Source organism: Microtus pennsylvanicus, chromosome 6, assembly GCF_037038515.1.
Source record: "Microtus pennsylvanicus isolate mMicPen1 chromosome 6, mMicPen1.hap1, whole genome shotgun sequence".
Classification (NCBI taxonomy): domain Eukaryota; kingdom Metazoa; phylum Chordata; class Mammalia; order Rodentia; family Cricetidae; genus Microtus; species Microtus pennsylvanicus.
Genome location: NC_134584.1, coordinates 72,107,986 through 72,130,295, shown reverse-complemented (window position 1 = coordinate 72,130,295; position 22,310 = coordinate 72,107,986). Strand labels below are relative to the sequence as shown.

The 22,310-nt window shown below is 43.3% G+C and overlaps 1 protein-coding gene across 1 annotated transcript in view; it reads right to left on the bottom strand.

Moving 5' to 3' along the window:
• Fam81b (family with sequence similarity 81 member B) overlaps window positions 1-22,032 on the bottom strand; it is a 71,698-nt gene extending 49,666 nt beyond the window's left edge. The window contains exons 1-3 of the mRNA XM_075977869.1: window positions 22,023-22,032; window positions 21,524-21,621; window positions 18,592-18,656 (exon numbers count right to left, since the gene is read on the bottom strand). Coding sequence (XP_075833984.1) covers window positions 18,592-18,656; window positions 21,524-21,621; window positions 22,023-22,032 — 173 coding nt within the window. The remainder of the gene's footprint in view (window positions 1-18,591; window positions 18,657-21,523; window positions 21,622-22,022) is intronic.
• Between the last annotated feature and the right edge of the window lie 278 nt (window positions 22,033-22,310).

Genomic DNA, 22,310 nt, shown 5'->3' with positions numbered 1-22,310 from the left:
TGAACTCATTTTCTCACTGCTACTTTTTTCATTTTCTCTCCTGTGAGATATTTAAACACTTTTCCCAAGCTAGAGTTATTTCATACTCAATGACGACAAATTTTAAAGCGCAAATGGTAATAGTTGCGAAGAAATTTATAGTAGACCTAAGGGAAGATGACTTCTTCAATGACTTATATATGTATATACCCTTGTACACAAATTTTATTTTAATCTGAAAAAAATACAAGTTCTTATATATAACTTTAAAAATGCCAAATGGGGGACCTGGAGAGATCAATAGGTAAAATGGCTGATGTGTAAGCATGAGGACCTGAGTTCATATTACCAGAACCCCCACACAAAATCAGGCACAGTGGTGTATGCCTGTGACTTCTGCCATGGGGGACAGAGGCAGGGAGATTCCAGGAACTTATTGGTCAGCCAGTTTAGACAGATCAGTGAGTTCCATGATCAGTGAGAGACCCTGATGTGGGATTCCCCTCAGTATGATGTGATTACCATTAATGAATAAAGAAAGCTGGCTTGAGCCTATAGTAGGGCAGAACAGAGGTAGGTGAGGAAAACTAAACTGAATGCTGGGAGAAAGAAGACAGAGTCAGTGAGATGCCATGTAGCCACTGCCAGGAGCAGACACACTGGAACTTTACCTGGTAAGCCACAGCCATGTGGCTATACACAGATAAATTGAAATGAGTTAATTTAAGATATGAGTTAGCCAGAAATATGCTTAAGCTATTGGTCAAACAGTATTGCAAATAATAAAGTTTTTGTTTGGCTATTTCGGGGCTGAGCAGCCAGGAATGAATGAGTGACCTCCTGTTACAAACTGGCACCCAACATGTTCTAGCTAAATTCACATAAAACCTGAGAAAGTTTAGAAAGGAATTCTAGATACAGAAGAACAGAGTTAACCACAGCTTAATGCTGGGGCTCCTTTAAGAGTGGTTATTTAGGGACTGAGCAGTCAGGAATGAATGAGTGGCCTCCTACTACAAGACTCTTGTCTCAAAATATAATGTGGAGGATGGTTAAGAAAGATACTTTATGTTAACCTCTAGCCAACACATGCGCGCGCGCACACACACACACACACACACACACACACACACACACACACACACACACACTATGTGAATGTGCAAAGTGACTTGGGAGAGTTTCTATGAGCTTCTGTCTTGGAATAGTAAGTAAAATTGGCCACTGCGAAAGCTTTCTACAGCCGTACAAAGCTGGAAAACATTGTATACAGTATCTTTCTCTTGGTGACTTACACTCTGTTACATTCTATCAGTGTTTAACAGTATTATATTAATTTCACAAGAAAGGGAAATAGATTAGTAGAATAGGTAAAAAACTGGTCTGAGGTCATTCCAGATCCCAGTATAGGCCCCTTCCAATGCTTGAGTGCAGATTTTTGACCTCTTAAAAGGCTACAATTTCATTAGATTTGGATAGAATTATATTAATTTTAAACTAGTCTGCAATGATATTGAATTTCCTGGGGGACTTCCATTATACTGTGGTCCAGTAAAAGGGTTTTTCTTGTTGGAGCTTTTGTTTAACACACTGAGCTTCTTCTGCAAGAGTGCTCATTATAAAGGGTGTTCCGAAGACTTCAAGTGCTGGCTAGTGTTCTACACGGGTGTGTATAATAGGTACTACAGAAGAATGACATAAGAAAATAGAGATCTGTGGTCATGTAATTAGAAGCCTTAAGGGAGCTGGCCCAGCAGCGGTGTGGTAGACTAAAATGACCTCAAGTGGGCCATAACCACACAGAGCACACCTTTCCTTGCAGCCTGAAGGTACTCATACCACCTTGTCATACCATGTTTGTATTTTAAACAGAAAAACAAGGTGAAGAATAAGATGTTTACCGACTGAGCTTGTCCAGCCTTCCTTCTTTAACATGAGAAATTCTGGAGGACTTATCTTGGCACTTCTACCTATTTCATTGAAACCATGGCATGTGGACGTATTCTCGACTTAGACACAGTCTGTGTGGCTATGGAAAGACTGGTGCATCAGACAGCCTGGAACTGAGGGGTCTCCTGGCCATGTGCTAGCGAGCTCAGGCATTGCAAGAGCAGCCCCAGCCTCTGGGTACTAACTCACTACAACCTTGTGAGGCAACTGAGCCCAAATAACCTAGTGAACCACTCTGGACTCCCAAGCCACAGACACTGTAGAAAAATATTTGGTGTTTTATCAAAAACAGTGGTTTATCTGAAATATGGAATGGCCTGAGACTAAGATGTTGATTCTGGACACAAGGGGAGCACAGGCATGATAGAGATTAAGGACCCAGAAGTTAAGAGAGATTGGAAATGAGCTTGGGAAAGGCAGCTATTCTGCCGGTTCTTATTTGGATTTAATTAAAATTGCAATTAAAAACACTAGATGTACAAGAAGGAAATAAATGAGCTTTTTTGTGTTTATACAAAGTTGCCTATTGGATAGCCTGAAATGTATCTATATAGAGAGATTTGGATGTTTTCTAGAAATGAAGAGACAGCTCACAATTTGGATGAGGACAATAAGACTGGATGATTTGATATTGAAAGACCTGGATAAATTCAGACCCCCCCCCCCAGGAGGAAAAAATAGAGCCAAAAACCTAAGCAGGAAGAGAAGAATCAGAAATCTAGGATTAGCCAGTTTAGTGACTGTTTCAGGAATTAGCTGAAGATAAAGTTAGATTGTAATCTTGAGAATAATCTTGAGAAACAGGGAGTTGCCCCCTTGTGATCATCACTGGATTTTCAGAATTTTCTATGATGCCCTCCCGACTCACTTCGGATTACTGGGCTGTGGTTTCTTCCCTTAAAAACCCCTTCTCCCAGTTACTCGCGGTCAAACTCCTCCCCTGCGTGGGTTATGAATCTCGGCCCCGGTGCACTGGTTCTTGTCTTGTCGAATAAACCTTGCGTGATTGCAGCAAGGACGGTCTCTCATGAGTTACTGGGGGGGTTGTGTTATCCTGAGACTTGAGTGACAGTCTCCCTACACCGGGGGTCTTTCAATATGTATCGATGTGGGCATGCATATGTGTCACAGGGAGAAGGCAGTCTCAGCAGTTTAGTTTAAGCTAGGTGTTAACCACACCACATTTCCCCACAATCCTATGGAAGCCAAGCACTTATAGCCACTCTACTGGGATTGCCTGTCAGCTAGAGATGTATAGTGTGTCAGTAGGTGTCTGAAATTGGGTGAGGCAGCTGTTGCAGAGGTTAGATGCTAACATTACATCCTCACTAGCTTCACTTAGAAAAGAACTGAATTGTTCACCTTGGCCCTACCCTACATTACTGTCTACCTGGGTCTCAATCCTATCCCATTGTCTACCTTGGCTCTATACTGTGTTACTGTCTACCTGGGTCTCTATCCGATCCTGTTGACTACCTTGGCCCTACCTTAGCTTACTGTCTACCTGGGCCTTGATCCTATCCCTTTGTCAAGCTTGACTCTACCGAATCCTTGGTGCTGCTCACCATTGACTGGAGGACCAGGGCCTGCAATATGGTAAAAGAGATCTATCCAACTCCTTGAGCAGTCTTTGGGTCAAGGGAACATGTTGCCTTCTGCTCAGCCCAGGTGTCCTGGTGACTCTAGAATCTCTGCTGAGGCTGCTCTGAGAACACAGAATTTTATACTTAGCTCTAGATGGGACTCGGAGCCACATACAGCTTTAGCCACCTTGAAAAATAATTGAAACTTTAAAGGAGTCTGAAGCTCGCGATCTTGTGTGACCTTTGTCAGGTCTAAAACAGAGCCCCAATTCCCCTGAAGGTAGTGGATAACCCCATCATGACAGTCTTTGCTCAGGCTCAGCTCAAGCTTTAGTATACAAGCAGCAAATCTCAGGAACTAGTGAATTGGGTATCTGCCCGCCACAAAGGGCCACTTCAAAGGCCATGCTAGCCTCTAGACTTCTTCAGTCCTTGTTCATATGTACCTTACCTGTTTCACTAGCATCCTGGCCCTCCTCACCTCCTCTTTTACCCTAAACTCCTAGGCGGTTCCAGCTCACAGGCTTCCCTTCCCTGAGCTACTTCCTTCCACACGATTTTTCCACTACCCACTTCTCTATTCCTGGCTGCACCCAGTCTGCTGCTTTTCTCCTCTGCTCTGGACTCTTGTAGATGCTCCATCTCTGTGAGAGAACCTTTCGGTGGTTTCCTTACTGCCTTCTCACTAACAACCACACCAGCTGATGTACACCTTGAAAAAACACAAGTCGTCTGAGATAAGGCTCAGGGTGAAAGGTCCTGCTCCTTTGAACAAACCTTTTGGGTAACTTTCTTGATTGCTGATAGTTTTGACAAAAATGCTGAATTAGTACAATTACCCTCTTCCCAACTTGAGAGAATTCTTATGAGAACTTGAAAGACTTGAAAGCATGTATTCTCTGAGAAACTCTGGGGCCGTGTGTGTGTGTGTGTGTGTGTGTGTGTGTGGTATGTGAGTGTGTGAGAGTGTGTGTGTGTTGTGATGTGATGTGCCTGACACCTGTGCTCTCAGGAAGGAAGGGCTGCCAGCAGGCAAATTTCAGCAGGTGGCTCAGCAAGGCTCTGGGACTTGCTTAGGTGGAATCACCTTGTCAAGGTCCTATCCAGTGGGGCAGTTTGCAGGCAGTGTATGAGCGGGCGTGAAGGCTTGGCTTTGCTCCAAGTCACCATAGCTTTCACAGGCTCCCTTTCTTAAGAGCTGCAACGTGAGTCAGGTAACCACTTCTGCCTGAGGTAAGAGACAGCCCAGCCTGGAGGTGGGGGTGAGCAGGGAGGAAGTAGGCTTCCCTACTGCCCTGGAACAAACTCAGACTTTCCCGCGGGAGTTTGAGGAGGAGGAGCTGAGGGGTTCTGGAACAAACTAGGCACAGGAGACTTCAGACTCTCCTGCGGGAGTTTGAGAAGGAGGAGCTGAGGGCTTCTATGAGGTGCTGAGTCACAAACAAGAAACAGGAGGAGCGACTGCCTCAGACCAGTGTCCTCCACAGACTCCCTCTGCAAACGGCTGCCGGCCCCACTGCCCTTTAACTTTGTTTCTCCACAAGCAGCATAAAGAACTGAAGGAAGGTCGTTTGTAGGCCTGGCAGAGGCTGCCTGTGTTTTTCTGGAGCTTGGTGCTCTGTCCACATCTTGGCGCCTCTGGGCTCACGGTGTGGGAGAGACTTAAGATAACTGGATGAGACATCTGGAAACACTTCCCCTCCAGGACTCTCTGTAACAAACAGCAGGTCTCTGACACACAGAGAAGGCAGATGGCATAGAAACAACCCGCAAAGGATCAGAATTTACCAGGCACGTCTGTCTTTTACCTTCTACAGCTGGGGATGTCATTTTCTCTTTCTTAATAAACTGTCTCTATTTCTAATCATGATGTCCAGTCCGTGTGCTGGGACATGAGAGCCTGGGGATCTCATCCAGTCCCATCTACTGTACTTCTTCTAGTCAACGCCCTGGAGCTGTGTGTCCCCACTCTGGGGTTGCAGCCACCAGCACTGGCTTTCACATTGCATGGATGCTGGAAATCCGAGCTCTGGTTCCTGCAATCCATCTTCCCAAGCCCTAGAACGACAGCACTTACCGACTTCCCCCCTCTCTCTTGTGTCTTATCTGAGCTGAGAAAAGATCCTAGCTCATTTCCCACTGGATTTTCCTGCCTGCGCCTCTGACACCAAGCAGCTCTTTTGCTGGGAGCCTTGACACTTGCAGATTCTCCTGTTGCATTTGTTCTTCCTACAGTTATTTCACAGCTGCCTCCTGCCCATCACCCAGTCTTAACACGTTTCCCCTCCAACTCAGTTACTATCATAACACCCAGATCATCTTTTCCACAGACTTTTGAGTACATAAACTTGTTCTTACTTACTTCTTTGGACTGACTTTCTTTCTTTTAAAACAAAGATTTGTTTATTTTTATTTTCCTGCATGTGTGTCTGTGCCCCATGTGTATGTAGGGCCGTCATAGGTGCTCAGAATGGAGCGGAGGTCCTCTGCAAGCACAAGTTGTCTCTCTAGAGACTTCATTTCCTTTTCTGTCCTCCGTCCCTACAGTAAGACCTTTTCTTTCCCACAGTATCCTTAGCACCCAGAAGAGTGCATAGCACATAGTAGGAGGTCAAGTGATTATAGTTGACTAATTTCCCTGTTCTGTTTAGGCTGAGTAAAAAATGACTATAAAGTTGTAGGTCATTGCAACCTCTGGACTTAAGTTTGCTTTCCAGGGCAAAATGAAACAGCCTCAGACCAGTCAGAGCTATTCCTTCCTCTGTGCATTTTGTAATGCAAGAGAGAAGAGGAGGAAGAGGAAAAGGAAAAGGATGACAACGGTGCTGTGCTCAGGGCTTTGCTTAGGCAGAGAGCCTACTGCTCGTTTGCCTCCAAGTGTTCTCCTGGAACACTGCCAAGTGGAATATATATATATTTTTTCCTCAATTAGGTGTGTGACTCAGAGGCTGAGTAGAAGAGGCTGCCAGGCCCTGCTGATGGTGATGAGATTTGTAAATTTGCCCATTAGTTTCTCTGAGCTAATGTTTCTTTGTGGTCTATAGTCTAGACTGCCAATAAAGGGGACCTCTAGTTTTTGGTTTTAGACAGATACTATCCCTCCCCCCATTGTAAGATGTTTTCTTGTGTGTTTTCATTGTGGCAGACACTGTTGATTACATTCATATATTCCTAATGGCATGGCAAACTTCTGCCTGATTTGGCTCACTTTCCTGTCCCTTGCATCCTCTCTGCTGGCCTCATGGTTTTAGCTCGAGATGTGCGTGCTTTAGATAGAAACATGTGAAGCAACTCCAGAGAAGGAGATGCAAGAGGAGACTAGCTTAGGTATCTCAGCCTTGAAAAAAGAGGAGGGCATCCTTCTCTGCTGGATGTTGTCATGCTATGTGGTTCAGGGAACTGTTGAATTGATCTTGTGAACATGAAACAAAAGGAATGCAAAAAAAAAGGACATAAAATTCTGGCTGCAGGACAAATTTGTTAAGCCACTAAATTAACCAAACTCTAGATTTTTTCATTATTGTTGTTATCTATGCTAATCAGTATCTTTATATTTAAGTCACCTTTGCTTGGGGGTTTCTATTATGTGCAGGTAAAAACAATGTGTCATATTTAGTGGCTTAAAAATGACATTATGAAGCCGGGCGGTGGTGGTGCATGCCTGTAATCCCAGCACTTGGGAGGCAGAGGCAGGCAGATCTCTGTGAGTTCGAGGCCAGCCTGGTCTACAAAGGGAGTTCCAGGACAGACTCCAAAGCTACAGAGAAACCCTGTGTCGAAAAACCAAAAAAGAAAGAAAGAAAGAAAGAAAAATGACATGACATTATGATTAATTTAGTGTGTGGGGGTGGTGGGTGCATAGCAGCTGCGGCACAGGAGTAGATCCTGGGATCCAGTTAAGGTGCTCAGGATTGCTGGTAGGTTCTTTTGCCTGCCGAACTGCCTTGTAAGCCCCTATATTTAAAGATTTACCAATAAATATATAGCAGTTATTCAGTATTTTCTAAATCGCCTACTTTGTGACTAAGTGTAATTTAGTATTTTTCATAAAGGCATTTGAATTAGTGATATGGGAGGACAGGGAAGTTATTAAATGTTGAAGGAGCTGCGGGTCTCTTCCCACAGCCTGGCTTCTGGCTACCTGGCTAGCTTATGCCCCAAAATAACAACACACAAATTGTATTAATTTAAACATTGCCTGGCCCATTAGCTCTAGCTTCTTATTGGCTAATTCTTACATCTTGATTACCATTTCTATTCATGTGTGTAGCACCCCAAGGTGCGCTTACCGGGAAGATTCTAGCCTATGTCCATCCTGGGTCAGAGCTTCATCGCGTCTGCCCCAGAAAGGAGAAGAAATGGCGTCTGTCTGAGGCGTCTTACCTCACTTCTTCTTCTTCCCAGCATTCTGTTCTGTTTACTCCACCCACCTATGTTCTAACCCATCAGGGCCAAGCAGTTTCTTTATTAATTAACCAATGACCTTCCTCCATCAATTAAATTCAGATTTGTTGGCTTTACTGTAGACCTATTAAATCATAATCTTGGAATGGGTCAGGAGAGCTAGGATGTGTGGGTAAGGAAAGCACTTACGTGATTCCAATGCATTCTGAAGACCAAACACCAGAGTTTTGTTTGAGACTTGTAGTGTGGCCCATGAATGAGGGAAGGCAGGGTATACAGTAAATTGCTGAAGTGTGAACCTTGACCTCTCAAGCTCTGCAGACACTCAGAAGCATCTCGGCGAGTAAGAAAGCAACAGCCACCACTTCGAGACCAAGGGCTGCAGTTGCCGGCTCTTCAAACAGGGCCTTCAGGCCTGCTTGACTGTTTGGTTAGAGCGAGAAGAATGTCTGTAGACCGACCAATACCATGCAGTCGCGCTGCAGTCATTGCTCCAAGGGACCCATTGTATTGTGTGTGTGTGTGTGTGTCCCGCCCTGGGATGCTCTAAGCTAAGGTCAAGACCGTTCTTAGAATGGGAATACAGAAGCAGATCTGTCCCAGCAGGGACTAGTGGAGCAACGCTGGTGTCATAGCTGGCTCAGTTGTATTTCTAGTCTTTTTTTTTTTTAATTTATTTTATACATTGAAGAGCTCTATTTGCATGTGTAACTTTATGCCAGAAGAGGGCATCAGATCCCACTATAGATGGTTGTGAGACACCATGTGGTTGCTGGGAGTTGAACTCAGGACCTCCAGTGCTCTTAACCACCCCCTGAGCCATCTCTTCAGCCCCGTGTTTCTATTCCATATGGCACATGACCGAAACCTCTGCTGAGGCAGCACATACCACCATGCAAATGCATTTGCTTACACTGCGGAGACACCTAGGACTTGTACACGTGCTGGCCTATAGTGTTATCCTGTGGACTTTAAGGCTTATTTTAAAGTCATTTTCTATCCAGAGAGGTATCTGCAAAGCTTGCCTTGCCTACAGCTTTCTGTTACTAGAGCGTAATTATCATGCTTGCTAATCATGCTCCCCGAAGCCACACCCAATGCTTCGTTAGTTCTCACAGGACTCTCTGACGACAAAGGCCTTCCTTCCCCTGCCAATTGCCCATTGCTGTAAGGAAGATTCTTTCCTCACTTGTTTCTCTTCAGCAGTAACTGGAAGAACAAACCTATGAATCTGTGTAATGTAAATTCCTGACTGTAATATTCTTCAAATCATCGAGTTATTTCTATTATTGAGTACTATTAGTCAAATCAAAGGGAATGTAACCCAAGACCTTTCCCTAGCAGGCTGTGGCTACCCTGATTTTATAAACACACACACACACACACACACACACACACACACACACACACACACACACACACAAACTAGCTCTTACTAATGGGATCTTGCTTTAAATTTCTCCTTTAAGGGAAGATGTGACTGAGTATTTCAGACAGATCTGGATGGAATCGCTAGCCCCAGGAGAAAGCTCCCCCCCAGGCCACCGCAGGCATCTTTGCACAGGGACTGACGACTGACGTTGCTGACTGACTGTAGCTGAATCCCAACAGATTTTCCCCAGCCTGAGTTCTGCCTCTCTCAGCTGGTGTGACTTACACCAGCTGTGCTGTGCCTGGCAAAGCCGCTGGTACATGAGCCTCTCGCTTTGCTGCCTAGTCTGTTCCTGTGAAGACAGCACTAAATTTACTTAGGAGCTTCTGATAACCATTTTGGAAACCTGTAAAAGCCAGAGACAAAAACGGGAAAACTTCAGCCCTCTTCCGAACATAAGAGGCCATACCGAGAAGATTCTCTACGGTTTCACATGATCAACGTTAAGGCCTAGCTACATTCTGAGTGCACACAGTCCTGTAAGGAAATATAAAGTAAACTGTAGCAACTATTCTGGTGGTTCACAAGAATGATTCTGTGAGCGTGTGGGGATGATGAATTAGAAAGAGCCATATTTAATAGTTTCTCCATTGCTTGTCTATAACTGACCTGGCAGATGGACTTTGCTGGTTGTGGAAGCAAGCCTGTGTTGCTGAGGTTGACGTAAGTCTGAATTCTCTGAGGGGGACAGAGGCAATTCATGTTTGGGGCAAAGAGTCCAGAAAGATGACCAGGACTGAGGGGTTGCTAGCACAGAGCCTGCATGGGGACCATTCCAATAGCGACAGTTCCACACAGTGTCACATCTAAGAAGAGGCTAGAGAGACAGTTGTGTGTCTTCAGGAAGAGCTGTGGACTCTAAGGCATGAAGGCCTCATGGTCAGTGAGGTTTTAAGAGAATTGCGAAATGAATGCCATGCCTGGCTTCTTCCTTGTGGAGATGTTAGAAGGGGTAAAGCTCCTTAGGAAAACCCTGGCGTGGGTGGAACAGGATGGGCATCTGGTTGCACATACAAATAAATGTGTGCCCCAAGATGCAAGGGGTCAAGGATATTTGGTGGCCCCATGGAGACATTTTCCATGAAAACGTGCTCTCTCTCCCCCTCCCCCTCCCTCTCCTTTTCCCCCTTCTTCCCCTCTGTCTGTCTCTCCATGTGTGTATGTGTAAATAACATATGTCTATGTGACTTCAGTTAAAAAAAATCGTATGTGGAATTGCAAGACTTGAACTCAAATTCTTAAAATTTTTGACTGGTACAATGAACTGAATTGCGGCCAACACAAAGATATGTTGATGTCTTAATATCCGTCATATCAGAAGGTGACCTTATTTGGAAGTTAGTTCTTCATGAATATCGCTAAGATGAGGTCACAGTGGAGTATCAGTGGCCTTAAGCCACTATGGCTAGTGTCCTTACATAAAGATGGCCTTGTGAAGGGCCCAAGCAAAATGAGGAGAGGTTGAAGTGAAACATCTGTAAGCCAGGAAGTGCCAAGGGCAGCCAGCTATTACCAGAAGCTTATGGAAAGCCAGGCAACAGTTCTGCCCTGAGTGCCCACCCCCAAGGGCCAGCTCTGCCTCAAGCCCGTAGAGGCACTGAATCTGCAGTCTCTGTGTTTGGACTTGTATCTCCCAAGATTGTGAGTTATACACTTCTGTTCAGCAACAACAGAAGGGTGGTGATCACGGCCGTCCTGGGAATTAGCATAGGTGGTAAGTTGTTGGAGGGGAGGTCCTAGCATAGTTTAATTAATGTCCTCTTATTTCTATGTAGTCCTTAGAGCTAGCATATCACTATAGGGCCTTATTTTCATTTTGTTTCATCTCCACAATGACTTGTCACCAATTTTTCCCAACTCAGGAGACAGAGACTCGGAAGTTTCCAGTGTCTCATCTGAGGAGCTTGGCCTGCTTCCCGCTTTTTCCTCCCTCACTGTGGGAGGGAGAAAAATGTTCCTGATGCTGCTACACCTACCTCAGAGAGGCAGGCATGTTTACCCTCTTGCTCACGAGTGTGTAACTCGCTTCCTACACCGTGGAGTTTCGCTCAGTTTTTCTGCTTGGTTCTCTTCTTGCTGAAGCCCCACTATCTCCCTCCAGAGAACTGAGTCTGACTGTGCCCATGTTCCAGCGGGTCTTTCATTAGTCATTTCTTAGACCCGTCTGAGGTAGAGATGACTGTGTTTCTCCTGGGCATCTGTGCTCTGGTGGATTTTGGGGTCTTTGTGAGTAGCACAAGATGCCAACTCATCCCCAGTAGCTTTCCCACAATGGGCAAAGGTAATGTGGGCAGATTACAAAAAAACCAAAGACTTTTGTGGTTGGTGACAGCCCAGTCGGATCTGCCTCATCCAGAACTTAGCTGCAGAGCCTCACCTTCCATTCTTATGTGTCATGATGTGGGGATATGTCTCCATCACTCAGTAGCCAATAGTGAAGCACGCCATAAAAGAACGCCTGTCACTGATCTAAGACCTGGCAATGGCTGTCCTCAGACCCTGAATGCCACATTTTCACAAGAAGACTTTCATAATCCTTTGTTGTCTCATCCATTTGATACACTGAAAGTTTTATCTACCTCAGTCTTATGTTCCATTTGACTAGCAGTGAGACCTGTCTGCCCAAAATGTACCCACGAAGGATGCTGAGATGAGATGTGCAGTGAGTGCAAGCTGGCCCGGCTATTGCTCGGTGTGAAACAACTTGGCCTCTTAGGCCCCCTTTTGATTCAGGAAGCAAGACAGACTAGAGATTCAATCTATCTGATGTCTTAGAAATTTGCTTATACTTCTTCTTTCTCCAACTGTCCTCATGCCCTCTGAATTCCTGATGGACAAATTTTGTCTTTGCACAGGTCCATGTCCTCTGAATTCCTGATGGACAAACTTTGGTAGTGAGAATTATCCTGACAGGCTTACTAAGATATTTTGCACCTCTCCCTTCTCTGGAATGGAAGGTAGCTGAGGTGAAAATCTTTGTCTTATTTTTTCACTGGTGACTTTGCAGTGCCTAGCCCAGTGCTCGTATGTACTGGGTGCTCTATAAATTCATGAGTGAGTGATAACCACTTCAGAAGGATTAGAAGGGACCTGGGGAAGCTATTTGATTCCAAGGTCAGAAAAAAATTCTCCCCTTTCAGAAAAGCCAGTTAAATAAACATAAGAGATTCACCAGTACAATTTGTTTTCCATTCACAATTAAATCCTGCGAGAGGACAGTGAGTGCTCTAAAACCTTAACCACCCACTCTATTACATCAGAAGATGTGGACAAAAAATCATGGGCAGAATTGAGAAGCCTCAGGAACTCATCGCTGATCATATGGAGCCCCACCTTCTTACAGAAGGCAGAACTTAACCAGAGAAGTGAAGAGGGGCTTTCTTCCTCAGTCACAGCCTGCTGTGGACTCGAGAGTTCACGATGGAAGTCCAGGACTCCATTGTTCTATAGAAACTAGCAATAGTTCTGCTGCCTTGCTTATGGATCATTTACTATGACCTAACATTTAACAAATATTGATAATGTGTGTGTCTTATTCCAAAGCGAAAGGCCAGCAAAGGTTCCGTGAACACAGTCAGTCCCAATCTCTTCAGTATGCATATCTCTAAGCTAAACTCATCTGTAGGATAGCATGATCTCTTTTGTTACTCAGGTTTGCTTTAGGGTCTTAGTATTACTTTTTCTGAATATTACCCTTGGAAATATTGATATATGCTTGTGAGGACGAATCCTTGAAGCTGAGTAGTGTCTACTCAGGTGGTTTAATGAGTGTTTAACAACCTTTTCTTGCCTAAGTGCCTCCTTTGCCTTCCAGTACACTGTTGCCAATTGGTGATTTAGTTATTTAAAGAAAAAAATGTTCATTTTTTTATTAAATATGTCAACTGAAATTTCTGCAATAATAGTGGCAATGTCTGGATGTCATGTTGTTTTTCTCCTAGTCAGCACCCCATAAGCCCTTCTGAAAGTACAGCTCACACAAGTCAGTCCCCCGTCAACCTGCCTTACTCTCCATTATAACTGTCAGCTACAGTTCATCAAAAGTTGTTGTTCAATAGAGCATGCTTGACTACTGCTGGGTTACTAAAAAGCACAGCTACAGAGTATTTATCTGGGGCCTTCACCCAGCTCCTAGCATAAGCTCCCTCCCCTGGGAGTTGCCCCAGTCCAAACTCCACCTCCGGGAAAGTCTGCCAAATGGTGACCCCTCCCCAGGGAGGGTCAAGAAAGCCTGCCTAGTGGTAACCCCTCCCCATGGAAGGTCAAGACCACTCCCACAGGCTATTTAAACTGCCCCCCCCCCAGAGAATGAACCCACGGTCTCCAGGTTATTCTTGTCTCCCATGTTTTCCTGGGCCACCCAGGAGTATTGTCATCTATTAAACATGGGAGTCTTTTAATTTGGTTTGATTAGGATTATTTGCATTGGCCGAAAGGTTTGTTGGCCAAGAAAGAAAATATTTAACATTTGGAGGTCCCATGGGGGGGGGGCGAGGGCCTTTTTATTCCATTGTCCCAGGGCTACGTGTTGGAAAAATGTCCTTCTCACATGTGCTCTTTGCCTAAGGGCTAAGAGTGGCTTCATCTCGGTGAGTTTCCTTTCTTTAGTACATGCCGCTAGGGCCCAGGGGCCCATTTGTATTTGTTTATGTTTGTCAATCTTTGGCTGTCCTGTTGGAGTCACGGTTTTGCCAGGTGTCCGACACAAGCGGTGAGGCGGGTCTGATTGAGGTGGGACTGAGTGGGTAGAGACATCTTCCATTCATCTCTCACAACCCCGTTTCTGACTCAAGAGCCCTATCCCAGTAGACACATTGTGACAGGCTTGAGTCCCAAGATTTGGCATAGACTTCTAAATGGGCTCTTGTGATTCAAAGCCAGATCTCCAAATGTCCTTTGGCTGCCTTTTACAAAAATCCTTTTAAATTGGGGCTAACATCTCACATAAAAACAAACAAGGCTCCAAAAGCCCATGGTTTCTAGATGTGTGCTCCCGCCCCCACTTCCATTTCCCACTCCCCTCCCGGCTTTCTCTAGCTGTTCATTCTCTACAATGGATCTGGATCGTTTCCTCCTGTCCCTCCACTCTAAAACTGCATAGCTATTCTGTCCTTTGTTTCTGTTCCCTCTCAGCATCTGCTAATCCGGCCCTTGATGGGTCCACCTCTGTGCTTCTCTGGCTTCTGCCGCCTGCCTACACCAGGAGTTTTAAGTTGGTCAGCTGACACAGGTTCCTAAAAGGGTTTTATTTGTCTGTCTGTTAAAATAATGTGGCTACAGTCTGCTTGTTTTATGTCTGTGTGAGTATGTGTGATTGTTTTCACAGTCTGCTTGTTTTATGTCTGTGTGAGTATGTGTGATTGTTTTCACAGTCTGCTTGTTTTATGTCTGTGTGTATGTGTGCATGTTTTGAGATCTGTAAAACTTATAACTACAGATTACAACAGCTCTGGAAAAATACAAACGTGGGTAACCTCCATTTTGACCTCACCACCATTTTGCGCAAGAGTACCCATGTGTGCTGCGCTTGCATTCCTTGACTTATTAAAATATGTCTTTTAATCTTCTTACACTTACTAGCATTGGTAAGCTGTAACTAATTGGATAAAACAGATGTCTAAATTTAACTTATATGTCTAGTTTAAATATAACACTTAATGGTACCCAATTCTCAAGTGCCTTCACAGGTCTGAGAGTATGGCATTTAACAAAAGAGCTTCTAACACTGAGACACTCCAGCTCCTGCAGCATCCTATAGCTCCTCCAAGAAGATGCATGGTTACAAAAGACCTTCTGTCTCGAGCCTTGCCTTTGGGTATGGCAAAGCCACCCACACAGCAAAAAGCGGCCTTCCACCTCTTCAGCTTTCTGGATGCTACACCTAGGGAATCGATCTTCTCACCCTGCCAAGACAAGTAGACTAAATCTCCCCCCTCCACACACACAGAAAAATCTTTGGGCCTCTTGTACTCAGTAGATAATGGCAAGCATTGCTTTCTAAGTCTGGTGTTCACCAAAGATTACGGAGAGACGTGGGATTGCCTGTGTAGCTAAACAAGCTGTCTTATTTCTGCTCACTTATCCCCCATAGATCTGTCTAATGGCATTTGATGACTTAAGGTACTTAAGTTTTCTGCTAAAATACAGGTGGGTGTGCCTCTTTAACAAGCTTCATAGTCCAGGACTAACAGGTTTCAGATGTTTCTTAAAAGATCCAGAGTTCCCAGTTCCCTTTAATTGTTTTCTAAAATGTTCATACCTTTTAACCTAAAGCAATAGCCCTTTGCTATGACACCAAGATGTAAATCTGTTCCAGTTGTCTTACAGATACCTATAGATTCCTGGGGAAAAGTTCTGCTGCTGTATCAAAAATCAGGTCTGGTAAAAACTAACAGTCTCCAGAGCCTATTTAACTCCACCCATTTTCAAGCCTAATTTACAGGTCACCCCTGCTGTCTGGGAGGACAACTTACAAAGCTCTCTCCAGACAACACCTACACCTGCACCAGCTCCTGGTACTTCACCATTGGTACCAACTCTCCTGGATGAAGGACACCTACCAACTAAAATCTGGTTGTATCTGCTATTGTGTTCCACTTATACACCCGAGCCTCATCTGTACAACCAGGGCACTTCTCTGTCCCATTCTTTCTAGCAGTTAGTGGCTTCCCATGGCTAGCCCCATTCATAGGTCCAATAATAACAATATATTTTTTCTCTTAGTCATCTGTCGTCTCATCTCCCTTAAGAAACAGCTGCCAGAGAACACCAGGATAACAGGAAACCAGATGCTGCTCCAGCCACACCACTCACTGAGCATGAGCCCACCAACTCCCAGCTCTCCCCTCTCTTACTTCTCCCCATGCCTGCAGGAAGTAGCCAGACTTGAGATGGTGCTCCTTATCCAAAGAAAGTTGGGAATGTTTGGTTGGAAGCAACACCTCAGCTCCCTGGCATCCCTTTATAAAAAAAGTCTGGAATATTTAGCTGGGGGCTTCACCTAGCTCCTGGCATAAGCTCCCTCCCCTGGAAGTTGCCTCAGTCCAAACTCCATCTCCAAGAAAGCCCACCAAATGTTGACCCTCCTCAGGAGTTCAAGAAAGCCTGCCAAATGGTGAGCCCTCCCCAGGGAAGGTCAAGACCACTCCTACAGGGTATTTAAACTGCCCCCCAGAGAGAGAATGAACACGTGCTCTCCAGGTTACCCATGGTCTTCCCTTCTCTCTCTTTTGCTCTCCATGTTTTCCTAGGTCCACCCAGAAGTATTGTCATCTATTAAACATGGGCATCTTTTGATTTGGTTTGATTGGGATTTTTGTGTTGGCGGAGAGGTTTGTTGGCCAAGAAAGAAAATACTTAGCACAGAGCCCCTGCATTTTGGGGCTGCAACCTGAGAGAACCAAAGTGAATAGCACAGTATTATATCTAAGCATCTTGAACGGTGAATAAAATGACACAATGCTTAGGCCTTGGGAGATGGGATTTGGGTGTAACTGAGGGAGAAATGGATCCTGGAGCCTGTCAATCTTTGTCTTCTCTTCGTTTTTGCTGAAATCCAACTGCATGAGATAGCTGAGCAAACAAAGTGCTTGCTGCCAAGCCTGACGGCCTGACTCACACAGGCAAGGGGAGAACCAGCTCCCAAGGGTGGTCCTCAGGTGTGCACACATGTCCACACACATATGTGTATAAAATAATACATAAACAATGTAGCTCACTTTTTATTGGGCTGAAATCCAAGGTAATGTTCTAAACTTTAAGGTTCATTATCTTTCTTTAGGAATTTATTCTTTTGTCCTCTGGAATGTAGATCATTTTGGCTCCAAACTGGAATTTTCTTAATAGGTCAGAGAAATGATTTCTAATTTCCATTTGTCCTGTGCAGACAGGTGGAAACATTTCTCCCTTCTCCTAAGATGCTTAATTAATATGTCCTTCAACATCAGTATTGGGCAGTCTACATTCATTGTTCCTAACTCAGGAAAAATTATTTATCTAAGTAGTACATTTTTATTTTCAATTTATTTATTTAGTTTCTCGAGACAGGGTTTCTCTGAAGCTTTGGAGCCTGTCCTGGAACTGACTTTTTAGACTAGGCTGGCTTAGAACTCATAGAAATCCACCTGTCTCTCTCTGCCTCCTGAGTGCTGGGATTAAAGGCGTGCGTCACCGCTGCCCAACTGGGCTAAACAGCTCAGTCAGTAAATGGTAGTTTTAAATGAAAAATGATTTCTCATGATTTGATCCTCCCCTGCTCCTGTAAATTGTAATCCAAACCCATGTAAGCAATTGTAGAAGGAAAGCACGAGAAGAAGTGATTGCTGAAATGAACAAATTCATTTGGCTGAGGACAGGGAAATTCTTAGCTATAACTATTGCAATAAAAGGCAGAATTTAAAATGTCATCATTTTCATTGTCAAAGATTACTTTCAAAATGAGCCTACTCTTTATGGTTTTTCTTCACATTGACTCATTTGTTTGGTTGCATATTTTCTGTGGTTAGGATGCGTATTATAGAATCAGAATGATTTTTAAGGCTGTAGAAGACACCAGGAACTTCTAGTCCAACCTTCTTGTTTTGCAATTGAAAAGAAAGAACTAAATTCCCCAAATGCAGGGTTTACAGCAACAGTGGAAGGACTAAGACCAAATCCCAACTGCTTTGAAGTTATTAATAGGAGTGCAGATAACATCCCTTTTGTGTGCTGAGCAGAAGACAGCTCCAAACATATGCATCACATCCCAAACCCACCCTTAAAAACTGGAGTTCTGGGATCTTTGTGCAATATGAATCTACCAATACTGTGCTCTAATTACCAGAGCTGTGACACCAAAATCCCATGCCTGTGGACCACCCCGAATGGACTCCAAATACAGCACTGTAAGTGTAGAAATGTAGAGGAATTTGGTTTTTCACAAAGTCAAATTTTTTTCTGATTATTAATGTGTCTCAAGTTTCCCTGGGTTTTTATGATAATGTCAACAGACCCAGTTGGTTTAATTTTAAAGTTATAGTTATCTATATATTATGTTGTATTATGTGTTAACTCTTGCCCCAGTTGTATTATTTTCACCACAAATCTACAGGAATTTATTGAAGTTGCCTAAAGAGAAGGCAGTAACATCTATCTAGAGAAAATGAGGCTTGAGGTGGAAACAGAGAACTATTCATTCAGCCACTCTAACCGCTACTGAGCCGTAGAATGCAGTAAATAGTTAGAACCATTAGTTTTTATACTTACTTGTCAACATATTCAACTAGATCTGTAGAGTTCTTGGTTGACATTTTGGCTGGAGATAATCTCACCTAAAACAGAAGTGAGAGATTCAAAATGCATCATGTGACACTTAGGTGGCCTACTCTTTATCCATCTTGTACTTAAATCAATGCTTTTATTTTAAACAAAATATAGAGCACCGTACATATGCCGTTTATGTTGTTGGTGACTAAGACTGAAGTTAAGCCCTGGGACACTCCTAAAGACCTTGTTTCATGGGTTTAGTAACACATCAGGAAAAGCTTTTTAGAAGTTAGAGCCATACATCAGTCCAAGATGAAAGCTTCTAAATGGAAACCCCAATGATTATTGGCTGAGTTTTGAATGAAGTCCAGTGACAGCGATTAATTCCTGACAGAGTCATTTCCTAGGGGAACCAGCTATTTTCAAAACAGCCCCAAACTAGAACGCTAGCCAATCCAAGTACTTTTATATTCTAAAAAACCCTAGATGTCAGATTACAGATGACAAATAAAAGCACAGAACAGCTGTATGTTAATTTAGTAGCATGCAACAAGTTAGCTGTATGAACACTTAAATTCACTATTTTGCTACTTCTAGAAGGTGCTTTTTCCATAAAGGTTGATAATTTTGTAACATTCCTATGAGACAAAAGGTGCGAAATACATTCACTATTTCCATATACTGAAGACAACCAAAGTCTTTTTAAAAGCTTAAAAACAAAGCAAGTTTTATTCTAATTTTCATAGCCAATCTCTGAATTGGATTCAAGGGAGGGAATGTAACTTGTATTCCAAGTTAACACATTGAACAAGATATATTTGTTGGATTTTTTTTTTTTGCGGGGGGTTATATCACTGCATAGTAGAGTGATGGGTGTGGCCGTTTGAAAGAAAATGGCTTCCTTAGAGACAGGCACTATTAGCAGGTGTGGCCTTTTTGGAGGAAGTGTGTCACTGTAGGGGAGGGATTTGAGGTCTCATGCTCAAGATACAGCCAGTGTGGACACAGACTCCTGCTGCCTGTGGATTAAGATATAGAGCACCCAGCTCTTTCTCCAATACCGTGTCTGCCTGCCGCCATGTCCCACCTTGTTGATAATGGGCTAAAGCTCTGCAACTCTAAGCTAGACCCAATCAAACGATTGCCTTTGTCAGAGTTACCCTGATTGTGATGTCTCTTCACAGCAGTGGAAACCCCAATTAAGACAATGGGATTAAACACTAAAATTTTTGTTCAGAAATTAGTTTTTAAAGAAGTTTTAATGGAATCAACCAAGAAATAGTTGATTCCATTAAAATTCTAAGGGCCAAAACACTCACCTGCAACTACATCTCCTCTGAACAAAATTTGAAAACCAAGCAACTCTATTATCCAGGAAGTTGACACTGGCCATGCTGGCTTGACCCAGTCTAGCTGGCAAGAGGCTGTCAAAACAGGCTCCCAACTGGTCAGGATGAGGGCAGTGAACTTTTGGGAGAGTGCATTGGCCCTGGGCATATTGTGGAGTAGAGTCTGCAAAAGGTTGGATATGCCTAGGTTCCATATCAGATATCCTGCATGTCAGGTATTTGTATTACAATTCATAACAGTAGCAAAATTACAGTTATGAAGTAGTAATGAAATAATTTTATGACTGGGGATCCCTACAACATGGGGAACCGTGTTAAGAGGTCGCAGCGTTGGGAAGGCTGAGAACCGCTGCCCGAGAGAAGCCTCACTGGATACTCATGTGTTTGTGTTCTGGATACCATCTTCTATCCCCAGAGGACCTGAACAAATGTTGGCCTAACACCGCTTCTCACTATGCTTTCCTACTGCAAAAGCTGTGGGTCCTGAACTTAATACTTCAGGCCAAATAGTGCCTTTTCACCTCTCCATGGAACGTCTGGGCTTAGTACTTCCTTATCAACTGGCTGGTATTTGCCTTATGCATTTGTCAACTATTCATGTTGTGCAAACATTTGTGGAATGAATGTGTCCACAGAGAATGAATTACTAGGGTATTCTCACCCCTTCTACCTTGGGGATATACTTAGAGGCTAAGATGGGATTATTTGTAAAAATTACTTCACAAATTATTATTATGGGATTTTTCACATGTGTCAGTTTTCATCTGCTCACAAAAACATTTTAAAATATGATAGTTCTTATACTATAGAATCTTTTCATATATATTATAATTTCATTTTTCTAATATCTCTATTAGATCAGTATCATTGTTTCTTCATCATATATGACAAAAGTTCCTTTAAATGACTAATTTAAGATGACTCATTTTATATAAAGAACTTGAGGATTGAGAAGTAATGGGTCATGTGATAATAACTACATTACACACTAAGTTTGTTTTGCTTGCTAATGCTTTATTTAAGTAGTTCATCAGAACCCCATGGCAAAAGGAAGGTCGAACTAGCCTTATGTTATATAAGAGGAAATTGAGGTTAACAATCATCAAACTAAAGAGAAACTCAAAGCCAGTGCTTGAGGTCATTTTGACTTTCTGGTACCTGTTTTCTAAGAAGAGACTGTATACACTGCTCAGATGTTTTTAGAACCACGAAATCCAAAAGCACAACTTGCTTTGTATGGCCTCTGTCATTAATGGAAAATATGAGAAGTACTGAAAAAGGAACCTTGTATATAACTATTCTTTTTCTTAAAGAATCTTTATCATAATCAATGATCATTAAATTTAAAAATTTAGCCCCATATTAAAAATCAATCCCATTAATATATTTACAAGCTGAGATCATCTGTTTCCAAGGCAGCCTTGCTATGCTCAGCCACTTTATCAAGACAGAGCAAACGAGAATCAAGCAAACACAAAGGAAAGCTATGCTTCTGGGATTCCTCCAAACTCTGCACAACCCCGAGCTTCAGAGGAGCGGAACCAACTACCCCATTCTTAATACAAATGTTTCAAAGTACTTGCTTTCTTCTCTTGGTCTCTGGCCGAGCCAGGAAGGGGGCCATCAGGTGGCTCTGGCTGTTCTTCCGCAGGCAAGGAGGCACTTTTGTTTACATCTGTATCTAAGCAACCAGAATGTAGAATCCAATCAGGAACTACGGCAAGTAAATTTTTGCATTGATGGCATTTTAAAAATTGAAACTAGTTTCTGTAAAGGTGGCAAAATGTCTAGAGAAGCTTCCAAAGTGCTTGACACGTGCCTCTTCCCTTCCCCCCTAAGTCCTGCCCCTGCCAGCTCCACATCTGCCGCTGGTGAGCAGAACACATCCCCACAGGTGCTTCTAAAAAGCATCCAGGAATGTCACTGAGGTCAAATGTCCTAAAATATTGGAGATACATCCTATTGTGCCCAAAGAGAAGAGCTGAGGGTCTTTGAATTTTTTTTACTTTGTTTATATAAAGTAAGGAATGTAAGGGAAATATGAGAAATGTAAATTTTTGAGGCATTATCCATGGTAAATACCTGAAGTCATAAAGCTGATTTCCTGCTATATTATTAGGACTTTTGTAGACTTGCTTTTTATCTTTCAAAGGGAACAGACATATGCTTTCCTTCTTAAGAAACCAAAATTCTAAGGCATCCTGACTGCATCCAAACTGCATTCCTCACACTCCTGAAGCATCTTTCCAAGGGTAGTTCAAGAGCATTGTGACCTAGGAGAGATCTGTGATGTCAATGGGGTTCCTCTCCCACCTCCAGTCCTTATGTCTCTAGGATTTATGAGTCTATAGTGGTTTCCTTGATTCTAAT